Here is a 19,529-nt window from a genome sequence, read left to right on the forward strand (position 1 = left end):
CCCTCCTGGCTGCTGTGATACCAGTTCCCTTTACATCCAATAGATCACACAGGAGCTTTAGTCTTCCTGTCTGAACAGCTCAGCTCATGATAAGCATAGCCCTTCAGCTTCTACTTTACATCCACAAACCTCATGGTATAGTGTGTATATGTATGTATATGTTACATGTACATGCACAGGAATGCATGACCATCACTCTCCACCTATTTTTGAAACAAAGACTCTCACTTCACCTGGAATTCACTGATCTGTGCCTGCCTGCATTCCTGCATGCATGCGTGGGTAAAGCCATTGCTGGGAAATAAGAATTTTGTAGCTGGTTTCATTATTTTTTTCTTTAAGGAGGCCTATGTAAATTATAAGCCCATAACATCAAGGCCTATGTCCAATGTAGTTTTATTTTTCTTGCTGTTCTTGGCAGAGTGCTGAGTAGCAAGTAAGCACTCAATAAATATTCTTTATTGTATCTATATAATAAAGACCGAGTGCTATATATTAGATTTAATGGTGTCAGTGGATTTGTACCCCACTGTTTGTCCAAATCATAATGAATAGGCACTTCATGCTGGTTATCCTCCCTCCCTCTCTTTGTCCTCCAGTAAGCTCAGCATGAGAAGTCTGGTCTTGCTCTGTAGTAGCTGATGTTTCACACACACAAAAGTAGTTAGTAAACATTAGTGCTTTTCTTTTCAATCAAACTAGAAAGTATATTCTATACAATGCCCTCTCTGTTTTAGGAATTTAAAATCAGCCTTTAATCTTCAAAACCTTTTCCAGTGTGAGGCTGACCATGCTCTTAACCTCTGAGCCATCTCTCCAGCCCTGTAAAGTTTTCTTGAAAAGGAAGAAGAGGGCTGGAGAGACGGTTCTGTGGTTAAGAGCACTGTCTACTCTTCCAAAGGACTCTGGTTTAATTCCCAGCACCGACATGGCAGCTCATAACTGTCTGTAACTCCAGTTCCACAGATTCTGACACCTTCATACAAATGCACAAAATGAATAAAGTTAAATAAATTATTTTAAAAAAAAGAAAAGGAAGAAGAGTGGGAATCTGTCCACTTTCCCCCACCCCCAGAGAAATCCATTTCTTAATTGTTATAAAGCTATAAAGCTTTAATGCATTTTGTTATGTGTCCCAATATACACAGAAGTTGGCATTTTAACCATTTTTAATTGTGTAATTAAAGTCGTTTTAAGTGCATTCCCATTTGGGCAACCATCGCCACTATCTCCAGAACTTTGTTCACCTTCCCAAATTGGAACTCTTTACCAATTAAACAGAAACTCCCAATTCCTTGTGGCAGTCGCCATCCTGCATTCTGTCTATAAGTTTAACTAACCCAAGTATCTCATATAAATGTGATTAAACAAAAAAATCCTTCCCCCAAGCCCTTTGTTGTTGTTGCTTTGGTTTTCAAAACAAGGTCTCACCATGTATTTCAGGCAAACATCAAACTCAAAAAAAAAAAAAACAAAACAAAACAAAAAAAAACTCCTTCCTCAGCCTGCAGAGTATAGGGACTACAGATATGCACCACTGTGGCCTGGAGAAAGAGGGTGAGGCAGACATGGTTTCTTTGTTAACTGGCTTACCCCTCAATGGACATTTGCATTTCTTTCATCCTCACTGTTCTTTTGGTGGAAGAAGGAAGATGATGTCAATGTCTATCTAATGCAGATACAGTGATACTATAGAACCTGTGCTTCTAATCTAATGATACACTCATCTACAAGGTGGATGCAAAGCAAATGCTTACATCACCCAGAACACTAAGTAGGGGTAAGCCCCAACTCTGGTCAAGAAAATGTCCTGAAATTAGGGTCTGCAAAAATTATGCCACTTGATGCATAAAGATAGGTGAGCATTTGACTGAACAACTGAATACAAGTACACTTTTGTTCATAGTGCTCCAAAGCTGGAGGTCACCCCTTTTTGTAACAGGTAAGAGTTTGTGAGGGCCAGAGAGATGGCTCAGCGAGTAAAAGCACTTATTGCCTGGTGACCTGAGTTTGATCCCAGGAATCCATACAAAGGTAGAAGAAAACTGATTCCATAGGTTGTCCTCTGGCCTCCATACACGCCCTCAAACACATACTCACTCTAATAAATTACATAGGGAGTCTTTTAAGAAGAATAACAAATGTGATATAGTTAAATGATATAATACTTTATACAATAAGAATAAACTATAGATAAATATCATGGAACAAACCTTAAGGAGAAGCCATATATAGCAAAATGCATACTATTTAATTCTGCTACTTAATACTACTTAATACTCTAACGGAAACTGTTTCTGTTTAAGGCACTGGCACTGTTTTTGTTGTTGTTTGTTTGTTTGTTTGTTTTGTTTCTGTTTTAATAAAAAGGAATCCCCTAAGAATCCATGTAGTGATTTTTACTGGAAATATGGGTGGTAGAAACTCATGACTAGAAAATGGCATACAGTTTTTTGAAACAGGGTTTCTTTGTGTAGCTTTGGCTATCCTGGTCTCACTTTGTAGACCAAGCTAGCTTCGAACTCACAGATTTTCCTGCCTCTGCCTTCCTAGTTCTGGGATTACAGACATGTACCCCAGCATGGCTAATAACAGCTTCTTAATTTTGGATGTTTGTATTTTATGCACCCTTAGAGTCATCATACTGTGTAGTAAAATAGTTTTTAAATTCCTTGATTCTCCAAAAGAAAAATTACAGAAAGTCATGTGACATAATCATACACCCAGAGATCTAGCTCTCTGTTTGATTCAATAAGATTCAGTTCACTGGACTCATTGGAGCACACCTTTAAGAAAAAGAAAGGAAGGAAGAAGGAAAGGAAGGAAGGATGAAAGAAAAAAGAAAGGAGGGAGGGAGGGAGGGAGGAAGGAAGGAAGGAAGGAAGGAAGGAAGGAAGGAAGGAAGGAAGGAAGGAAGGAAGGAAGGACCCAGTTGGCCCACTGTGGAGAGTGCCCAGAAAGAGCTGCAGGTGCTCTCTGTCCTCCTTACTGTGCTCCTGGGTTCTGTGGCTGCTTTTACAACACACAGGACATTCCCTGTGTTCCACTTCTGCTTTGATTGTGGTCACACTGATGTGTGAGAAGTGGGGAGCTCCAGGTGGCCCTGATGCAGATAGCTGCTTTGCTTGAGTTGTCATAGAGAGTGGAGTTAAGATGAGCACAGTTTTGACCAGCTTCTGGAAAGAATTTCTTCATTCAGAGCATGTCATTAGGTTTCCATGGTGCATCATTTGGAGACAGGGTTTCGCTGTTTTACCTCTGGCTTTCCTGGAACTCCTTCTGTAGACCAGACTGGCCTTGAACTCACAGAGATCCACCTGCCTCTGCTGGGACTAAAGTCATGCACCACCACCACCCAGCATCTTCTGGAGCTTTTAAATGGAGATCATGAACAGCTTTCCCTGTCAGTGCTGGGCTTTCAATAAGTATTGAACCCATTCCTCATCTGTCCCTGCCTTTGGTGATTCTGTGAGCAGACTGTTACATGGAAATTCTGACTCAGATTTTACTTCTTAAGATGTCTTACAGGTAAAGTGGCCACAACCCACTTAGGAAGTGTAATAGACATTGTGGCTACTTGGAAAACACGGTTAAACATTTTCATCAAGGGTGCCTGGCCATCATTGCAAGCAGCTTTATGTCAGATTCTACAGTTAGCCAGTTCACTGTCCTTAGGGAATACTCTAGAGCAGGGGTTCTCAGTCTATGGGATCAGGGGTTCTCGGCCTGATGGGATGGAACCACCTTTTCACAGGGGTCACCTAAGACCATCAAGGAGCAGATATTTACATTACAATTCATAAAAGTAGCAAAGTTACAGTGATGAGTTAGCAATGAAAATAATCTTAAGGCTGCGGGTCACCACAACATGAACTGTATCAAAGGGTCACAGCATTAAGAAGGTTGAGGACCACTGCTCTAGAGTTTTGTCCTGTGCTGTTCGCAGTTGCCGTCCCTTGACCAGTTGGTTCAGCATCTGTAAGATCTGCTGGGTTTCCACGCTGGCTTTGCTCTATTTGCTACAGGCTCTCCTTCATCTTGCTGTTGCTCCTCTTTCAGGGCCTGACTTTCCAGGAGGTAGAGAACTTCTTCACTTTCCTGAAGAACATTAATGATGTGGACACTGCATTGAGCTTTTACCACATGGCTGGAGCATCTCTCGATAAAGGTAATGAACCTGAAAGTTTCCTTAAAAGCTATAAACATTAATCTGTATCTCCTAGGTGAATGCTTCACCCTAAAAATCAGATGTACTTGGCATTGTCCTTTGTTGTTGATTAATAATGTTTAATATTGATTTATCTTTTAGTTAAACAGTGGTTATTCCTAAACCAGCTGAATACCCAAATCACCACACAAAGACTAGGATTTATATATACCCAAATCACCTCACAAAGACTAGGATTTATTAAATTAACACACAATGCTGGGCAATAGTTACTCCCTCTCCTAAACCTCCAAGCCCGCATTGTTTTCTTGCAGTCAGATTTGCCACATTATACTTGCTTTTAGTCATATCTTTGGTCCAGGTCATCACTCTTGATGGTTCCAAGTCCTATCCTCTCCCTATCTCTCCTCTCCGACTCCTCCCACTCACTTCTTTCTCCTCCCCTCAGGACCAGGACGTCCCACCCTATTCTCTCCATTGTTCAGCATTGGCTGGTTGTTGTATTGACAATACAGAGAACAAATGGTGGCATGTTTACACAAACTTGAGACAGGTGATGCTTAGAATAAACATCACAATGCAGTGTCCGGATTGAAACTAGATAGTGGGGTAGAGAAGTCAGCATTTGAATGAACAAGCGTAAATTGTATACATTCCACAAGAACATTATACCAACAGTCCTTTGGTTTGTTTTTGTTTGTTTGTTTTGTTTCAAGTTGTGATTTCTCTGTGTAGCCCCTGACTATCATGAACTCACTCTGTAGACCAGGCTGGCCTTGAACAGAGATCTGCTTGCCTCTGCATCACAAGTGCTACGACTGAAGGTGTGTGTGCCACCAGCTGGTGGTTTGTTCTCTTGTATTGGCCTTAAATGAGTCTTGTACTTCACCCAGAGATGCCAAGCTCAGCACATGCATTTGACTATGCTGCAGACAGGGCAGGCTGTCACTGTGATTAGCCTGGAAGCAGACATATAACAAGGTAGAGCTTCAGAACCTCACTCCTTTAAGCCAGAGTCACTTGGTGGTTATGGTCTTTGATGGAGTGAGCTGGTTAGTATCTTTGCTTTCAACAGTTTATATATATATATATATATATATATATATATATATATATATATTTTTTTTTTTTTTTTTTTTTTTTAAGAATTGAGAAGGAGCTGGATGTGGTGGTGCATGCCTTTAATTCCAGCACTCAGGAGGCAGAGGCAGGGGTATCTCTGTGACTTCGAGGCCAGCCTGGTCTACAAAGAGAGTTCTAAGACAGCCAGGCTATACAGAGAAACCCTGTCTCAAAAAAAAGAAAAGAAAAGAAAAAAGAAAGAGAGAAAGAAAATAAAGTCTGCCCACATATTTGTCATGTTAGGTGCTTCTCATCTACTTTTGAATATCCAGATACTCATCTGGGCTCAGGAAGTTCTTTTATCACTGTTCGTAGTATGATAAACTCTCTTTACATTTAGACTGAACATAAGCTGCTGGGTGCTGCTCAAAGTACCAGCTGCAGTTTTAGAAACAGTCTTGCTTATTCAGCACTTTTCAGTAGATTCCTTCACATTTTATATATATATTTATATATATTTTATTATATATATTTTTATTTTATATATATTATATATAATTTTATATATATTATATATAATTATATATATATAATATATATAAACAAACTAATGAAACTCATAGAAATAAAGTAGAATGGTGGTTGCTATAGGGCCAAGGAGAGGGGTAAATAGAATGAGAGGTCAAAGGGTTATGGTGACTGTAGTCGCAAATACTGTGTCCTGTGCTTGGATTTGCTAAGAGAGATGCTAGATCTCACACACACAACTATGTAAAGAGATAGAAATGTTGACTTGGAAGGTGAGCATGGTGGCCCACACCTGTAGTACGCTGAGGCAGAGGATCATGAATTCAAGACTAGCCTGAGCTACATAGCAAGCCCCTGTATAAAAAAGAATAAACACTAACTAGCCTAATTGTAGTAATACTTCATGTTGTATTATGTATCAGAACATGGTGTTGAACCCCTTAAATATACAATTCTTTGTCAGCTGTATGTCAGTAAAGTTAGAAAAACAAAAGGAGTTCACTTACTTACAGCCAGAACTCATTTTACTTTTCCATTTCTGATTTGGATGCCTTTTATTTTAATCTATCCATAGAGCTTTTAAGATAGCATTTGTTTGCTTACAATGATGCCTCCTCTCATCTTTATAGACTCTTTTTGGGGAAACATGATGTGGCTGTCAAGGGGAGGTATTACTAAGCCCTTATTCCAGAATAGCTTTGGATGTGTTGCCATCTCATAAGGCAGGAGTAGATAGCATGTGCAAACCTAAAAGCATAAGATTTAAAGTCAGAAGCTGCAAAAATAGAATTAATAAGTGCCTCTAGGTTTTTCCCCCTCAACTAAAGCCAACAGAAACACTTAAAGAAAACTATACAGAAGAATCACTGTCTCTATTTTTAATTATAGGGTGTACAAAATAGAATGATTCGGGGTAGTGATAACGAAGAGAAATGCAACCTAGTGATTAAAAGGTGGCGGGGGAGTTTCTTTCAAATGACTTTGGGCCATTTCCTGAGTAAGATGACTAGGGGCCATGCCGACATGGAGAATACACTTAGTTTTCAGGCCTGTGGTGCTGTGCCATTGACTTCTTGGTTTGCTTTATATGTTGTACACTGGATCCCTTGAGCATCTATGAATGATATCAAAGGGATAAGACCTTAGCTTCATGCTAAGTACCAGAATGAACCACCTGCATTTATTTCCTAGGACTGCTATTTAAAAAAAAAAAAATGTCACTAGATGGGCAGTGGTGGTCCATTCTTTTAACCCCAGCACTCAGGAGGTGGAGACAGGCAGCTCTCTGAGCCTGGTCTACAGAGAGAGTTCCAGGACAGCCAGAGCTACCCAGGGAAATTGGTCAGGGTGGGGATTGCCACAAACTTGATTTAAAGCAACAGAGGTTTGTTCTCTCACCGTTGAGTGTTAAAGTCGTGAAATTAAGCTGTCAACAGGGCCATGCTCCCTCCAAGGGCTCTACAGGAGTATCCTTCCTAGGGTCTGGTGGCTATAGGTGCTTCTCAGCCTCTGGAAGCATCGCTTCCATCTCTGTCCTGTCTCTATGTGGCCTTCCCCACTGAATCCCTAAATGTATCTTTTCCTCCTTGGTCTTATGAGGTCATAGAGCCCAGCTGATAATCCAGGATGTTATCTCAGTGTCCTCCATTTCAACTTCGAAGACTGTACCCATCCTCAGCTTGCCCCACACACATCACACCATCAAATTGTCCATTGTAGCATCTCTCACTGAGTTTATGTGTGAGTTTACACATTGCTATGCTGACTATCTGCCACCCCAGCTAAATTATTGTCTTTCTTTTGTATTCTCTATCTCTAGAGCAAGAAGTCAACATAAATTACAGGCTTTTCCTACTCTATCCACAGAACTGTGTAAATTTTAGTACTGAGATGAACCCCACAAAAAAAAAAAAAAAAAAAAAAAGATGATGGGGGTTTAAGAACATACCTCTAGCCAGGCAGTGGTGGCACATGCCTTTAATCCCAGCACTCAGGGAGGCAGATCTCTGTGAGTTTGAGGCCAGCCTGGTCTACAAAGTGAATCCAGGGCAGACAGGGCTACACATAGAAACCCTGTTTCAAAAAAAAAAAAAAAAAAATGCACACACACACCTCTAGGCTGGGGATGTCTTGCATGTGATGCATGAAGCCCTGAGTTTGGTCCCCAGAACAACATGATAGGCCATGAATGACATCCCAGCATTTGGGAGTACAGGTAGGATCAGAATTTCAAGGTCAACCTTGACTACATAATTAGTTTGAAGACAACCTAGGCTGAAGGAGACCCTAGCTCCCAAGAACACAGGCACTGATATCATTCTGCCTGAGTTTGTGTTGGGTACTGACATTTACTAGCTGGGTAACATTGGGCTTTTCCTATGTGTTGAAAGTAAAGATAAAGGTACGTAACTCATAGGGTGTCATAGGACATATCTACAGAAAACACTGTCACCTTGTGTGGTTACTGAAGGTCATGTCTGAAGTTGATAACATGAACACAGTTTGATGCTGCTCATTTACTTATTCTGCCAGCAGCACAGACACTGGGCTAGGCATGGAGGTTCCAGCCTCAAGAAGCTCACAGGAATTGGGGCAAGATAATGCTAATGAGCATAAGATGTGGAGCTATAAGATGTGCTGTCGGGGAAGGCAGGGTCGAAGGTGAGCTCTCTGCCAAGCCTTTTCTCATTCCTACTTGCTCTTCATCTCAGCTGTCATCTTCTTTTTCTAGAAAGGTCAAGACCTTCAGAAAATGGCATCTTTCCAACGCACTGGCATCATTTCTTCCTGGCCTAGTTTAGAGTTCACAAGCCAACCCTGAAACATAATTGAGTGAAGTTTCCCAAGCAGCGCTGGGATTGATGTGGTAATGAATCCTCCCTAGGTTTGCACAGAAAAGTGCTCCATTATAAAGAAGTTTGGGAAATGCCAGCATTGCACAGAACTTCTCCCTAAGCACTGCCTGCTGGCTTTTAATATGCTAATGTTTGTTACCAATCCCCAAAGGAGGGTTCAGTTCCCACACTTGATTGGCTCCAGAATACCCTCTACCTCACAGATTAAAGTTCCCCTGAACACTTCCAGAGGTCTAGACAGGCAGCAGGTACAGATGGATGGATGCATCATCAGAGAACATGATCTAGTCGTAATGCTGGAAGTTCCATTGAGGTTATTGTTGTTGTTGTAATTATTATTATTTGTGTAGGCCATGTGGTAACAACTCAGATAAGAACAGGGTGTACCTGGTGAACTCTGGCTTTCTGAACACGAGGTCTCCAGGAAAGACTGGATTTCCTCTGTAGGTCCTCTCTCATTTAGCATCTGGGTACAGCCAACTCTATTGTTCATTCATACACATAAAGTTAAATGCATTGCCTCTGACTGGCTGTCTGAATTATGTAAGTAATCTGCTGAGGAAGGTAATGGGAAATTGAACATCACTCCTTCCCCCTTGCCTTCCAGTGATGAAATAGTTGAATTTGAGCTGGAGCTTAAGAATGAGCTATGGCCTCTAAATCTCAAAGCATGTCTGTTTCTTCCAGGAGAATAAAAGGTTTCCAGGTACAGGAGCACTACTGGAAAGCACCTTAGGATATTAGATGTGATAATCATGTGGGTCCAGTGTGTCCCCCACCATGTACTCTAAACCACAATACATGAAAATAATCACAAATAATGTCTGCTGCCTTTGTTACTCACACTCTAGCACATATCTCCTTAGATTGAATGTTCTAATTTAAAAGTTATCCTTCATTTATTTTTCATCTATTTTGGGGCAGGGTTTCATTGTGTAGCCTTGGCTGGGCTAGAACTTGCTCTGTAGACCAGGCTGTTCTTGAACTCTAGAGCTCCACCTGCCTCTGCCTCCTGAGTGCTGGGATTAAAGGTGTAAACTACCACTGCTCCAAGCCTTTCTCCATCACTGTGTAGAACAAGAGAATAAATATCAAGACCATGATGTAACTATGGCAAGATGCTCTTCGCAGCCCTAAGGTGACCTTTGAAATACCATTCTTATATCAAATGGTTGCAGTTTCTTTTGTCTCTGAAGTGACTTTGACCACAAAATAACCTCTAAGAACCCCTGTGGCTTCAAATGCTCTGAATCTAATTTGTTTGGTTTTTTTTTGGTTGGTTGGTTGGTTAGTTGGCTAGTTGGTTGATGTTATTGAGATATGGTTTCTCTGTGTAGCCTTGGCTGTCCTGGACTCACTCTATGGACCAGGCTAGCCTTGAACTCACAAAGACCCCTGGCCTCAGCCTCCGAGAGTACTGGTACTACAGGTGTGCACCATCACACCAAGCTTCTGAATCTAATATTAAAACCTCAATTTTTTTCCATTTAGATCCGTATTAAGTTGTTGGGGAGTCAGAAATTACCAGTGGAGTAAACAGTTTCTAATTCACAACCAGCCCTCACATTCTGAGCAGACATGTTAGACAGCCATGCTGGACCAAGCATGCTGTAGTGTTGCCCTTTCACATATCAGGAGCTCTGAGAGCAGCTGTCGTTTCACAGCAGCTTCCATGACAGCTGTAGTGCTAAGTGCTTTGTGTACATACTCTAGCTAATCCTTAAAACCTAGACTGTATTATCCCCATTTGGTGGTTCATGGGAATAAAAAAGGAAGCTTCTTGCTCTTGGCTGCCCAGCTAAGCATTGATAGAGACTTAAATTCACATCGCCTTAATCCCCAAGTCTACGTATTTTCCTCCCATCATCTTGCCTCTCAGTATATGTCAAGATGCAGTTAGGGTCTACAACCTTTGCTAATTTATAGCCCAGAGCACAGTGCAGGTACACTGTTGGGAGCCGTGCTTCGCAGCAGCCTCCAGAAAACAAGCTCTCGGCTATTTCTCCCTAGTTGCCTTGGCTGGGCAAACATAGTGGGGCAAGGGTAAAACTAGGTCTTTTTCTCCAATCCAGACCAGTCTCACATTCATGACAGTTCTTGTGCCTGAGCCTTCCAAATAAGTCAGCCACCTTTAGGGTAAGAATTAAGCCCTTCTGCTGTGGCTTTTGGGAAGTGGTGTCCTTCTCCCAAGCCTGGAGTTTGGCTTTCCCCCTCTAGGTCCCCTGTTCAGGAGCAGATCCCCTACTCTCTACCATCTTTAGTGCTCACCTCACATTGGTAGAGTCATAGAGTAGTCTAACCTAGCTTCATCTCTCATGGAGGAATACCTTAATCGACACATCTATTATTCCTCATCACAACCAAAGCATAAAGCCTACAGTTGTGTCCCAGAAAAAGTTGGTAGTCCCTGGGAGAGCTGGCAGATTACAACCAAAAGCACATACATGCTAAGCTAATACTGTCAACATCTAACACAGGCCACAGAAGTGGGTTTAATTCAGAGTCTCACGTAGCACAGGCTGACCTCAAACATGTTTTGTAGCCAAGAAGAATGAGCTTGAATTTCTGATCTTTCCTGGACTGGCCAACCGCTGGGGTTACGTGTGTGTGCCACCACACCTAGTTTTATGCAGTTCGGGGGATAGAACTCATGGTTCCCTGTGTGCTAGGTAAGCACTCTATCAACTGAGCCACATCCCAGCCCACACACAGATTCCCTCATTCCCTGGGATCTAAGTGTTTGTCTGCACCACCACTCACTGGCACGGCACCTCATTGCATTTGTGGGTGCTGCTCTGACATCTAACATGCTGAAAGATAAATGTATGCAGTTAATCATGCTAAGCATAAACTCTGCTTGCTGCTCAAACCTGACACTGAGTGTTTGCTCCTCATTAGTGGAAATAGGGACTTAGCTCAGTAGTTAGCATTTCACTAGTCCCTGGGTTTAGTTCCCATCATCATTGACCTTCTAGTAATGTTGAACAAGTCATCTAAGTTCTTAAAACCTTAGGCTTTTGGTCTTGGAATGGTGATGTTACAGAGCTTTGTTCCAGGGCTCTTAGTAAATGGCAAGAGATGATGCTTCATGGGCATGCTAGACTCAGTTATATCTTCACCTGTCCCTGTGCTCGTCCTCACATTTATCAAGGGGCCAGTGACCAGAAAGAACCCACCCTACTGTGGCAGCTCCATAAAGATACTAGTCCTTAAAGAAATGCCACTGGAGACAGGAGATATGTCTCAGTTTTTTAAAAGAAATGCCACTGGTAAACCACCACCAACATACGAGAAACCCAGAATTTGGTCCTCAACACCACAAAAATGAAAATAACTTTTAAAAATCTTAAAAGACCACCTTAGAATCAGATGTAGCCTGGTTTTTTGTTTGAGGAAATAATTACTTTATAGTTACTTTTTAAAATTTGTGTTTGTTTTGTTTTTATGGGTGTTTTGCTTGTGTGTGTCTGTGCACCATGTGCATGCAGTACCCAGAGAGGCGAGAAGGAGGTGTTACAGATGACTGTGAGCTGTGGGTGCTGGGAGGCAGACCCTGGTGATCTAGAAGAGCAGCAACTGTTTTGTTGTTGTTGTTGTTGTTTTAGATGTATTCATTTATCATGTATACAGTGTTCTATCTGCATATACACCTGCATGCCAGAAGAGGGCACCAGATCTCTTTATAGATGGTTGTGAGCCACCATGTGTTTGCTGGGAACTGAACTCAGGACCTCTGGAAGAGCAGCCAGTGCTCTTAACTTTTGAGCCATCTCTCTAGGCTGCCATAGTTAATTTTTTTACATTCTTATTAGCTTAGATGTTCTAAAATTGTAATTATTAAGGACAGAAGCTTTTTCTCAGTTTCATCATTATGTAAACATTTCACACTTCTTTATGACCTGGCCAAGGCCTAGTCAAGTCCTTGCACATACTAGATGTTCAGTTACAATAGATGTAACAGATGCAAGAATTTATTCTGGATGTGGGCAGGCCCTAGAGAGACAGTAGAATGTTCCAGAGCATGTCCTGCTATGACAGCAGTCTGACAAGAGCAGCTGAAGGAAAGATTATTTCAATTTACAGTTCAAAGGTGCAGCTCATCATGGTGGGGCATTGTGTGACAGCAGGTAAAGCAGCTGCTCCAATCAAGCCTGCAGTAGGCAAGAGAGCAGTCATGGCTGTGATGTGGCCATACTAGTTACTTTCTCTTTGCTGTAACAAAATATCAGACAATAGCAACTTAAGGAAAGAAGGGATCACAGGTTGTTTATTTTCAGCTCAAAGTTTGAGGACACAGTGCATCACAATGGGTCTCCACCTATGGCTGTGGGAGGGGGTCACATGGTGTCCACCATCAAGAAGCAGGAAGAGATGAGCACGATGCTCAATCACTTCCTCCTTCTAATGGCTTATTCTGGCCCAGCCTGTTGAATGACGGCACTCATGTTCAGAACGGGTCTTGTCCTCAGTTAAACCTTCTCACAGACACAGAGCTGTGTGTTTTAGCTGATTGTAAATCCAGTGGGGATGACAGTGAAGACTAACCATCGTGTTATAGCCCAGAGCTGTGTGTGAATCCATGTGAAAACAGACTAACTTATAATTATTGGGTACATTTAAAGTCAAAGGAAAGCTGTTGGATTCCCAAAAGAAAAAGTGGCAGCTTTTATTTTCTTGTTAGAAAATTTAAAACTTAATTAGACCTCGGCTAGTGCCTCTACTAATCTCATTTCAGCAGCTTGGTTCTATGATTGCATAAAGGAATAAAGCACACCTAAAAATTGAGGGCAGCCATATATAAAGTGTGATTTGAGGAGCATGGGACATTCCCAGTCATAAATACTGTACCCACGGGCCAGCTCTGCTTGCTTCCTACTTCTGAGTAATTAAGGAGAGGCAACAGGATTAGTAGCTAGTGGTTGAGGCAGTCGAGATGCTGGGCACAGCCTTCTGGGGCTTCTGCTCAGATCTTTTGTGTAGTTTTGCTTTGTTTCTTAGATTTAATTTTATTTAACATTATTTGAGTATTTTGCTTCCATGTATGTCCTGCATGAATGTCTGCTCACCACATGCATGCCTGGTGCATGTAGAGGTCAGAAGAGGCTGTGAATTCCCTAGAACTAGTTACAGATGGTTGTGATCTGTGTTCTGCTTTGTGGGTTTCTGGGATTCGAACCTGGGTCCTAAAACTGGATCCTCTGGAAGAATAGCCAGTACTCTCAACCACCGAGCCACCTCCCCAGCCCCTCTGCTCAGATCTTAACAGAGCTTGTAATCAAGGTTTTCAGTTGTTGCCAAATTCAGTTCATTTCCATTGTGGGACTGAATCCTTTTTTTTCCTGCTGGCTGTTGATTCTTCATGGGCCATAGCAAGTCTTGCCGTGCACCCACACATAGCAAGGCCATTCCCGTCCTATGAAGTTGCTTTGGTAGATTCTTAAAGAAAGTGGTCAGCTCATGAGAGTGACTGTTTCTAAATAGTTACTGTCATCACCATTACCATGTAAAGTTACAGGAATGCTATGTCATATTCAAAGGCCTGCCTACACTTACAAGATGGGAATGTTGGAACCACCTCAGTGTTCTGGGTGCCACACCAACCAACGATTGCAGAAATTCCTCCCCCTAGCCCCATTTAGTTTCATTCTTTTTCTTTAAATTATGGGGCGGGAAGACATAAGGTATGTGCCTGTGAATAGGTGCCCACAGAGGTCTACTAAAATCTGTACATCTAAAAAAACTAATCAAGAGGGAGGATTCTGACTAAAATGCTCAATCCCCATCCAGAAAAGCAAAGAGGATGGACATCAGAAAATGAAGAAAACAAGAAACAAGTTAGGAACCTGCCACAGAGGGCCTCTGAAAGGCTCTGCCCTGAGACTTATGGCCAACTGTTGGGCAGAATGCATGGAATCTTATGAAGGAAGTGAGAAATAGTAAGATCTGCAGAGGAGAGGAACTCTACAAGGAGAGCAACAGAACCAGAAAATTTGAACACAGGGGTCTTTCCAGAGACTCATACTCCAACCAAGTACCATACATGGAGATAACCTAGAACCCCTGCACAGATGTAGCCCATGGCAGTTCAGTGTCCAAGTAGGTTCCATAGTAATGGGAAGAGGGACCGCCTCTGACATAAACTGATTGGCCTGCTCTTTGATCACCTCCCCCTAAGGGGGGAGCAGCCTTACCAGGCCTAGACTAAGATTAAAAGGAAGGAGAGGGGGACCTCCCCTATCAGTGGACTTGGGGATGGGCATGTGTGAAAAGGGAAAGGGAAGGTGGGGTTAGGAGGGGAGGAGGGAGGGGTTTATGGGGGAATATAAAGTGAATAAAGTGTAACTAATAAAAGTTAATTTAAAATGCTAAATAAAAAAAAAGAGGGCACTGGATCCCTTAGAATTGAACTTGGGTCCTCTGGAAGAACAGTACACATTAAAACTGCTGAGCCATCTCTCCAGCTCCTAGTTTCTTCTTTCAAGGCTTTCTGGGATATGGACATTGTAACTGACTGAAGCTATTACATTATTAAAAAGGGAAAGAAAGCAACATGGCAGTCATAAAGTTTTAGGACTGGAAGGGAGCTTAGAAACCGTTTTGTTTAAACTCTTACTTTATAGCTCTTAACCTACAATAAAATCATTCGCTATGAAGGAGGATGACTTGCCTGAATCACAGCTAATATGGTACAAAATAGCAGAAACTGGGGTTCAGACCTCCACACCAGCATGCTCATTAGTACATGTAAGTCACAAGGACTGGGGATATTAGAAAAGAGACTCCAGGATGGGCGGTGGTGACATACAACTTTAGTCCCAGCACTCAGAGGCAGAGATGGGTGAATCTCTGAGGCCAGCCTGGTCTGCAGAAAGAGTTCCAGAACAGCCAAGACTACACAGAGGAAACCCTGTCTTAAAAAAGAAAAAAAGAAAGAAAAAAGAAAAGAAAGAAACTCCAGGCTAGAGTTCCTCTTCCATAGGAAATTTCTAAAATACCATTTGCGAGGAAAAAACTGTGAACTCCTACTGGTAGTGCTGGAAGAAGTGGAAGCCCATCAGAGCTGGAGGGCAGATGTGTGACAGTTCTGCCAGACCTACTCTTCACCTCAACCCTCCAGCCCTCTTTGATGTGCTGTGGCCTCTACAGTCCACTTCCCCAAACATCTCATTGGGTTTTCCCTTCAGATTTGCCAGTGCAATAGGACAGATGTATGGACTGTCACAGAGTCTTCCAGAGGACCTGGATTCCCAGCACCCATGTGGTAATTCACAACCATCTGTAACTCCAGTTTGAAGGAAACTGACACCTTCTGGTCTCTTAGGCACCAGGCATGCAGATGGTGCACACACATGCAGGCAAAACACCCATACATGTATAATAATACAATATTTTAAATTAAAAGAAAAGAAGTTCACCACTTTCATATGACAACAGAAAGAGAATCGAATTCAAAGCAAGGATCTCCCAGATGACCTAGATGGATCATGGAGGTAGGAATGTCACAGACATGCATGGGGAAGTGATTATGAACTTATAAGAGCTTCTGTTGATGAATTCTGGCAGTGTGTGGAAGGCAGTCCCCTGCACTCAATTCATCATTGTATCCTATAAAAGTACATTATTATGTGGCGGGGAATGTTGGCCAGGATTCCACTGTCTATGACAAAGTCATCAATTTTTAAAGTAAAAGTATTCACAGTGTAAGCAGGGAAGCTCAAAATCCAAAACAAATGTTTGTTTTAGGAGGCATTTCCCATGCAAAGACCTGGCTTATTGTCCCAAATTAAAAGTCTCTTAGCATTCTGGAGCATGATTCGGCCTTAACTACATGACTGTGCATGTATGATGGTTTTGTAAGATGCTATAGGAGAGATGCCATAGGGATGGAACAGGAATGCAGACGGCCAGCATTCAAAGAGGTGAGGGCTAAGTCAGCTGACATCAGAGTCCACTGAGGAACAGACCTGAAAAGAAGAGGGACAAGAAGCGTGAGTCAACAAGAAGACACAGCAGATAAAGGGAATATGCTGCTAAGCCTGATGACATGAGTTCAATCCCCAGGACCCACATGGGAGAAAGAGAGAATCAATTCCTACAGGTTGTCCTTCAACCTCTGTAATACACTAAGGCGTGCACACACATACACACAATAGCTAAATGTTTTTTTTTTTTAATGTTTTAGGGGGCTGGAGAGATGGCTTAGTGGTTAAGAGCATTGACTGCTCTTTCAGAGGACCCAGGTTTAATCTCTAGCGCCCACATGGCAACTCACAACTGTTTATAACTCCTGCTCCAGGGGATCTGACACCCACACAGACATACATGCAGGCAAAACACCAATGTACATAAAATAAAAATAAATGAATTATTTTTTTCAAATGTTTTAGGGGCTGGAGCGATGGCTCAGTGACTAAGAGTACTTAGAGATCTTGCCGGGACCTGGGTTTGAATCCCAGAGTCCATATACAGAGGCTCACCATTACCTGTAACTCCAGCTCCAAAGGGATCTGATGCCTTGGGCCTTTGAAGGCATGTGCACTCCTGCACGCGCGCGCGCGCACACACACACACACACACATTTATGGAGATTAGGCTCTATCACTGCTTCCTGGAGACTTCAAGGTTTACTACCATGAGCAGTCTATGAAGTTAAGGGCATTTGCACACAGTGAGTTATAATGTGTCTGTTCAGCTGTTGGAGCTGGACCTCACTGAAACAGGAATCACAGTCTTTCAGGGATACACTTTTATAAAGAAGGAGCCTTCTGCAGATAGAATAAGGGAGGAACTCATTCAGCAATCACAGCCATCTTGTCAGTGGAATGCTCACTCTACAACCATTACAGGATGCTGTTTGCCTTCTGGGATGGAATTATTTCTCAGTCATGGTGCTGAGTGAGCCAATCACAGCACCTTTTGCTATGTTGCCCTTTCATGGAAAGGGGGAAAGAGGAAGAGCAAATCTTTTATGCACATATGTCTAAGAGAGGTGCTTCTGGTTGCCTCTCAGCATTAAAGAGATGCACAGAGCTGAGAGGGAGACTCCACTCCCCCGCTATTTGAATTCTAAAATAGATGAATGAATTACCTAATCGGAAATAACTTTCTAACCAGGCATAGTGGCTCACACCTCTAATGCCAGGACTCAGAAGGCTGAGGCAAACCAGGCCCACACCTTTAATCCCAGCACTCAGCCAGTGGGTTTCTGTCAGTTCAAGGCCAGTCTAGTCTACAGAGCTAATTCCAGGACAGTCAAGACTACACAACTCAGAGAAACTGTCTTGAAAAAGAGGAAAAAGAAGGTGGAGGAGGAGGCTGAGGCGGGAGGATCCAGGAATTTGAGGTTAGCCTGGCTAGATCTCTTCTCAGTGTGTGTTGGGGGTTAGAGGACTATGTTGGTCTCAGACTAAGACCACTTGAGTGGCTACTATTGAAATCCCACCTAGTATGTCTGCCCCCTCTGCACCGTAAGTCCCAGCTTCTGAGTCAGGCCTTTGTCCCCTCCTGTTTTCCACACTTCAGTCACACTGAGGTCTCCATCCCTGCCCTGCATCACCCTCGATCCCACACTGCCTCAGCACTCATTGAGAGTTCAGATACCTCCTCCTAAACATAGCGTTAATTATGTTCCATGAGGGTTATTCTCGTCAGTATTCTCTCCTTAGTAGTGCACGTGCTGCCCCTTCTAAATTGGGACTGTCTTCTAGTATGTCTGTCCTCTAGTGTATCTGTCCTCTAGTGTTTCATCTGAACACATTGATTGCCTAATGGTGCTCCTTAGGGGCCAGGCAGGGTGGAACATTCCTGTAGTCACAGGACTTGGAAGGCTAAGGTAGGCAGCTCATGGGCCCCGCAGTTTGAGACCACCCAAGAACACATCTTTAAACAAACAAACAAAAAAGTATTGCCATTTTTAGACAAGCTGCGATACGATTTTCAGTGAAGCCAAACACGGTACTGGACAATGCAATAAACCTTACAACTTAGTAAGAGACAGTTTAAGCAAGGAGCCCATTGAGGCAGTTACCTGAACTGGGGTTGTTCTTGGTAGCACACACTGTTAGGTAGTGGCCAGGACCAACTGTGCCCCCTCTGACAGTCAGGCAGCCCAATCACACTGAGATGTCAGCAGTCTGTGCTAGAAGTACCATGCAGAGCAAGGAGCTGTCCTCTTATTGCTAAGATGCTGCATTGGTCTGTGTTCTTTCCATTGTTAGCACTTCTAAAATGCTGTCCTTTCCCCACAGCTCACCCCAAAATTGTGTTGGAATGTGGGTATTACAGCTGCCAGAGTGCCTTGGAAGAAGTTACCAAAAAGAAAACCAGAAAGGGGCACATAATCCTCTCTGTGTAGAAGCAAGCCTTCCCAGGGCTGAAGCAGCATTCCCCTCCCCCCACTTAACCTTGGCAACCACAAGTCAGTTTTTTAATTTTATCCCCTGCAGTCTAGTAGGGCATGACTAATCACATAACAGAATAGCTTAGGACATCATCATAACCTGTGGGGTCACCTTTCCACACACTGTTGCAAGAGGAAGAGACAAGCAAGTAGCTCTAACTGGTCTCACACTGAAAGGCCACCATAGAGAACAGCATCTACCTGACCTTGGCCACCATTGTGACTTGTGCTTTCCATGAGGTTATTGTTTCATACACCTTTTCATTGTCCCTTCAGTTGTCAACATATTCCAAAGGCATGACTAATGACCCTCACTCCATAGCACAGTCAGATTTGTGGTCTGGTTGAAACACTACCTCCTCCCAGTCCTGGCTGTCACTCATCCCTGACAAAAGCACTGAGGATGCCCAAACTTGGCTTTTCTTTTATCTAAACTCTGTCTCTTTAGGATGACAGAGTTGGGAAGGAACTGGTACTGTCCATATAAAAGGTCAGGTGTGTATAGGGAAAGAGCAGG

At 42.7% G+C, this 19,529-nt stretch overlaps 1 protein-coding gene across 1 annotated transcript in view; it reads left to right on the forward strand.

Annotated features, from left to right (window-relative positions):
• Micu1 (mitochondrial calcium uptake 1) overlaps window positions 1–19,529 on the forward strand; it is a 176,674-nt gene that overhangs the window by 138,545 nt on the left and 18,600 nt on the right. Inside the window, exon 10 of the mRNA XM_055614402.1 lies at window positions 4,060–4,168. Coding sequence (XP_055470377.1) covers window positions 4,060–4,168 — 109 coding nt within the window. The remainder of the gene's footprint in view (window positions 1–4,059; window positions 4,169–19,529) is intronic.

The sequence above is a fragment of the Psammomys obesus genome, unplaced genomic scaffold (assembly GCF_907164565.1).
Source record: "Psammomys obesus unplaced genomic scaffold, mPsaObe1.curated_primary_1811, whole genome shotgun sequence".
Lineage (NCBI taxonomy): Eukaryota > Metazoa > Chordata > Mammalia > Rodentia > Muridae > Psammomys > Psammomys obesus.